General features: G+C 37.2%; 1 protein-coding gene across 1 annotated transcript; it reads left to right on the forward strand.

Annotated features, from left to right (window-relative positions):
- Positions 1-4,602: 4,602 nt before the first annotated feature.
- Positions 4,603-5,478, forward strand: LOC130550764 (cortexin-1-like). The gene is made up of 2 exons (XM_057328267.1): positions 4,603-4,716; positions 4,904-5,478. The coding sequence occupies exon 2, from the start codon at positions 5,026-5,028 to the stop codon at positions 5,323-5,325; it is 300 nt and encodes a 99-aa protein (XP_057184250.1). The 5' UTR covers positions 4,603-4,716; positions 4,904-5,025; the 3' UTR covers positions 5,326-5,478.
- Positions 5,479-6,016: the final 538 nt, after the last annotated feature.

Below are 6,016 nucleotides of genomic sequence, written 5' to 3' on the forward strand. Positions count from 1 at the left end.
GTAAGTTTGTGAACTTGAACTTAAAGTTTACTATTATACTTAAGGCAGGGCACTTAATGTACTGTTCAAGTTTGAGATGTTGGTCTATTTTGCTTTCATGTCTACTTTTGCTCTAATGGAAAGGAAATATCCAAAATACACATTAAGGTGTTTGTTTTAAGCCTACTATACCCTCCTCCGTTTGCTTCTGTAGATTTCTTCTAAATTAACCCAAAACAAGCTGCATATATATCTGAATATTTAAACATAACATTTCAAGGGAAAAGACTCTTGATGTAAGTTATATTAATTAATAACTGGTGGTATGCTTTAGTTATTTTGTTTATCCTATTCATCTTAATTGCCTGACAATTGATATACTGATATACTGCCTTAGCGAAACTTTAGCTTACTCATTAGCTCATAAGTGATGGATGTTAGCAAAACAATATTTGTGGTTTGTCTTTTGGATAATTGGGTGTGAATTCGAAAGCACATGTAAGCTAGTCTGTTCATCACCACTCACCTCCAGTACCTCCACACCAAGACAAACGCTACTGGAAAGGAGGGAGGTCTTCACTTCTGTGGCTCTCTGCCTGATGTGCCAAACGTGCTACACACACAGTTGTGCTGCGAGTGCGCGCTATGTGCGGCTGCGCGCCTGCGCGCTTGCGTGGAGACGCGGATGGGAGAAAGGCATCGGAACTCTCAACATTTGCCGACCTGAACTGACATTTTCTAATTGTCTGACAAGGAAAGCCGTGCACAGAAACATACTGTATACGCGTGCACATTCATATATCCATTTATAAAAAAATCCCAGAAAAAGGGCACTTTCTCTCGAGGAAGAAAATGGGCCTGGGCTCAACCAACAAAGCCCCCAACCCCCCCCCCCCTGCACGTGCCTGTTTGTCAGTAAAAAGAAAGACTTGGTTGTGTTTTCAATGTGAAAGTAAGAGATCTGTGAAGTTTGAGTTATACAAATGATTTCGTTCAGCATAATTTTTTGTCTACTTTAAGTACCATTTACTTGATATTTTAACAAAATCTGAATTTAAGTTATTAAGTAGAATTTACTTTATTCTGGTTAGTAAGTTGTACTTGAATTATAGCAGCAAATTTTACTTAAAAAAAATTCGTGCAAATTGTTACGAGGATTTTATTAAGTAAATTCTACAAGTTATTTTTTTCAGTGCGCATTGACTTCGACACTTGCCATCCTTGTCACTTAGAAGTCAAGAAGTCAAAACAATGATTCAAACTGTTTTGGATAAAAGTCGCTTTGGATAAAAGCGTCTGCCAAATGAACAAATAAATGCAAATGTAAATGTTTTGAAGTTTTTAATTCACAAAAGTCCAGGGCTATATGACAAAGTTCATGAAAAAAGTTAATTTCATACCTCTATAAAGTCATGCAAGTCATCTTTTTGCAGTGTATGGGACAAAAAAGTTAGTGGAGCCCAGGGGCCTCATTTATAAAACTGTGCGTAGAAACCTTCCTAAAAGTGAACTTACGCCAGAATGCTGAAAAGGGCGTACGCAAACAAAAATTGAGATTTATAAAACCTTGCGCACGCAATTTTCCCTTTATAAATCACAGATTACCTGCAAGTGTGCATAAGTGAATCAGCCTCATATCCCGCCCTGTACACGCACATTTTTACCCATAAATAGTCAATGCAAAGCACCTCATGAATGCTTATTCGTATATTAATAAGCCTGACATCCAATCCGCTTGTTAAGCCTGACGTCACGCACCATTATGGACGTATACCGTTTCCGGGTTCAACCACCATCAGATGCCATAGAAAAATAACAAAAACTTATGTAAAACCCCCGATCCTTTATCTCAGTAACGAAAATCACAAATGGCCACACATGAGATTCACTGAGATTTCCATATTAATAATTGTTATAATTATTATTATAATTATATCAACGCCAAATAAGGTCTCTGCAGCATATACTGTATGTTTACAGCATTTAGACTGGTCACCTCATTAAAATCACATCATTAATTACTGGTGTCCTTCATCTGAGATACAATTTGAAGACATAATTGTTAAAGACGAATGTTTCTTCATTCCGGTTTTGTTATGAACTTAGTTAGAACCGATAACGAGGACATTTAGAGAAATGATTGTGCGAGAGTTTAATGGCCGTATTTCCAGACTTTGACATTTGATGATTATGCACAGTAAGGAAAACATATTTAGCTATTTATTTACACTGTGTTCTGCAGTTATCGTATTTGATGCTGTCCTATATTCTATGCAGTCGTATCATCTCTACCTCATGCGCTCATAGTGTGATGATGAGACAGCGCTGATCAAATATTTAGATTGAATTTTTATTTAAGATTTGAGTTTGATTTTACAAGAGCTGCATGAAACGAGTATCGCTCAATAGCGCAAATAACTCTGCAGATTTAATATTCGTGATAATGAGGTTATTTAAGATAAAATTAAATTAAATGTGTGTGAGGGATTAATGCTTATAATCGTTTTTGTCACACTTACCTTTTGCAATCTAACTTGAGTTCACTAACTCACCATCGGTGTCGCCAAACTGCTCTGTCTCCAAAATGTCCGTACGCATGGGTCAGAGTTTGCGTGCATGTGCTCACATTTTTCCGTCGAGTTTGTTTTTATAAATCCCATCATTTGCGTGGGAAGTGGCGTACGTAAACCACTTTTGGGGCATGTTTTGTGCGTACGCAACGGTTATAAATGAGGCCCCTGGTCTTCGTTTGTATTTGGACCAAGCTCGCGCTGAACGCCCCGCGCGCAATCCATCAGCCAATAGAACGCAAGCGTGCGTAAGAGGGATGATAGTGCTCGAGAGAGATGTCCAACAGTCCACCACGAGCCATGCCCATGCGCGCTCCTCGGACCCTGGTCCGCTACACGGGTAGGTTGTTTTCATTCTCTATTCATTTAAAGTACAATGAAGAGTGTTGAATACTGTATTAATGAAAGAACGCACGAATGAAATGAATGAAACAGAAAACATTCAGCGAAGGTTCCTTTCCAAAGATTTTCTTAAACTTCAAAAGGAAACTTTCTACGATTGTTTCGATGATATGTATATTTGTAATTCATTAGAATGCGTTCAAAATACAAACAATTGTTACCACAGTTACTTTGCAGCACATGATGGAAAATACAAGCAAAACATTTAATGCAAAACATTTCTCGAGTTTAATAATAATGCATTATATGAATTTAGCGGTGCATATAACGTTTTATGTTATTGTAGAAACAAACAAGAACATAATATAATTTGCACAGTAAAAGTGATTTTTGCATTATTTGTGAAGTGCACAGACACAAAAGTCTGATTTATCTGAAGTTTTTGATCGGATCAATGAGTATTGATCTGTGTTTATTTCGGCTCAGCAGGATTTCTTCTGCTCGAGGTGCATCGACTTGCATTGAATTATTTTCACCTCTTAGACACTTTTATAATTATAACCTTCTGTAATAGGTTACTGCCATTTGTCATGTGATAATGGAATTCAGCCATCAGATATTTGTTTCTTTTAAAAGTGAAAGATTCCTCCTCAGAATGATGAACACATGGTGACATTTTATGTCAAATAAATATGTTTTAAAAATGGGAAATGCACAGTGTAGGGTTTACTTTATCTGACCACAAAATGATGTTCATTGGTGTAAGCAGTTCAATAAGTTGTATAAGACCATTTATCACATACTGTAAATCATACTGTACATTAGGTGACCTGACAAAACATTTCCACATTTTTTTTGGACAGTCCCAGTCCCATGATATTTTTATAGGATCTTACACTACAATTTAAACACCATCCCAGGTAAAAAATATGGTAATTCAACAGTACCATGGTAATAGTGATGGTGATGGATGTGCCTCTTGATAAAGTGCAGATAATAATGTGATGCTGTCCGATCACTCAAGGTATTTTTATCCGATCTCATCTTTCCTAAACTGTATTTATAGCTGACCTTTGACCTTCCCTTAACCCTACAGTTATCTTTGTGCTAAAGCTCAGCTGTCTTCCTCACAGAAATCAGATGTCAGCATACGGACCCTGTCCTAATAAAGCCACGCCCTGGAAAATGTTATTGCTCACATGTTGCTCTTTCACGGCTCAAGAGATTTGATGGAGTTCTCAGCTTAGTCTCAGAGAAACAACAAGTGAAGAATATGGAGGTGTGAAATGAATGTAGATTGTCGAGGTCGGATAATCTGGATTTGTCTTAATTTGATGAGAAATGTTTGAGTTCATATTGAGATCTTCAATAATATTGAGACTTTTGATTGCAGACTTGACAAATCTGAGCTCACTTTGACTGACATCTCTTCTGAAACTCTAATGACATTTGTGACACATGAGTGTTGATGTGTGAGAGAGGTTTCAGGAGTGTTTGTGTTATATTCAGCACAGATGTGTTATGGTGTGTTGGAGAGGTGACCTGATTTACTTCTCTTTTATGTGGCCGTTATTGATCCACAATGTTTTAAGATCTGGATCAACCCACATTTACAGGGATTGCCTTTCTCTTCATTCACAGAGCGCCGGTTCCTGTCACGTTGTTGCTGGAAATAGCAGCTTTTATCTCGGCCAGTCAGTGAGGACACCTGAATAGTTTGAATAGTTTTGTGTCTGTTTCAGCGCATATGAGATGTTGGATGTGCCCTGAAGAGCCTTCACTGTGATTCTTCTTCAGTTTCATCCTCAGATTTCTACCTGAACAGGTAATCCCAGAAGAACATTATTGTTTTTTATGGATGTGTTATGTTTTATTTCTTCTATTTATTTTGGAGAAATTAAAATATCACAAATGAGACATTGTTGATGTACAGTAAGAGGTATAAAATGATTGTTTTATCTTTTGGATGAATTTGATGAGTAATGTTTGAGTTCTATGATTTTTATGTGCAGGCGAATCTGACCAAAGTTCATGATCTCATGCTAGAGGAGACCCGAGATCTAAAAAGCAGAAGGATTCTCCATTTTCTCTCCGTTCGATCTCAATTCTTTCCTTGAAATTAAATCTCTTTCGTATGGGATCGTCTCACGTCCCGGCACCGGACACGTTTCACTTGGAGAAGATGAGTGAAAGTTCTCTGATGGAGTTTGAGTTACAGTCTCTGTCTCCGGTCTCAGCGGGACTCCTGCCGGACCCTGACACGGAGCAGAACACGGCCATGTGTTTCGTGGGACTCCTTCTGGTGTTTTTGGTCTTTTTGCTGGTTCGCTGTTTCCGGATTCTTCTGGACCCTTACAGCAGCATGCCGTCCTCATCCTGGTCTGATCATAAAGATGGTTTGGAGAGAGGACAGTTCGATCACGCGCTGGTGTAGATGAATGGAAGATTCTAACCAATCAGAGCTTTGATTTTAACGATTTGTTCAAAAACTACACAGCAACATTCTTTTAACCGAAATATAACAGTACATTCAGATGCAAACTATGTCAACAGCAAGACAACTTGTCAGATTTTGGCATGAGGTATAAGCTGCAAGTTTTTATTATTTCTGTTTGGATGGCATGAATAAATTCAAACCATGTTTTTTTTGGCATGATTTTCCTACAAATCAGTTTTTTATACAAATATCATGATTAAACTATAGGTACTGTTGAAAAAACGTGGTACATTTATGGATACCATGATTCTGCTTTGTTTTATTTGTCGTGAAACTGCTCATTTTTGTAAGGGAAGAATTTTATGAAATAAGCAACTTTGACAGAAATACTGTATATGACAGGTTATACATCAGTTATTCCACTGTAAAAAAATGTTGGTTCAACTTAAAAATAATAAGTTACCTGGTTGCCTTCAAATTTTGAGTTAATAAATTTGGTCAATTCAGGGCGTTAACTAATAATTTTAAGTTGCATTAACTCAAAATTTGAAGGCAACCATTTTTAAGTTGAACCAACAAAAAAACAAATATTTTTTATAGTGCAATTAAGTTATGTCAGGTTAGTGTTGGACTTGTGTCCTTCAACCCTTCCGCTCTCAAACTTTAATTTATTTCATGTGACCTGCTT

This window comes from Triplophysa rosa, unplaced genomic scaffold, assembly GCF_024868665.1.
Source record: "Triplophysa rosa unplaced genomic scaffold, Trosa_1v2 scaffold423, whole genome shotgun sequence".
NCBI classification, from domain to species: Eukaryota; Metazoa; Chordata; class Actinopteri; order Cypriniformes; family Nemacheilidae; genus Triplophysa; species Triplophysa rosa.

Excerpts from the sequence above, each read along its gene's own strand:
- LOC130550764 (XM_057328267.1), top strand. The coding sequence starts at position 5,026 with ATGGGATCGTCTCACGTCCCGGCACCGGACACGTTTCACTTGGAGAAG.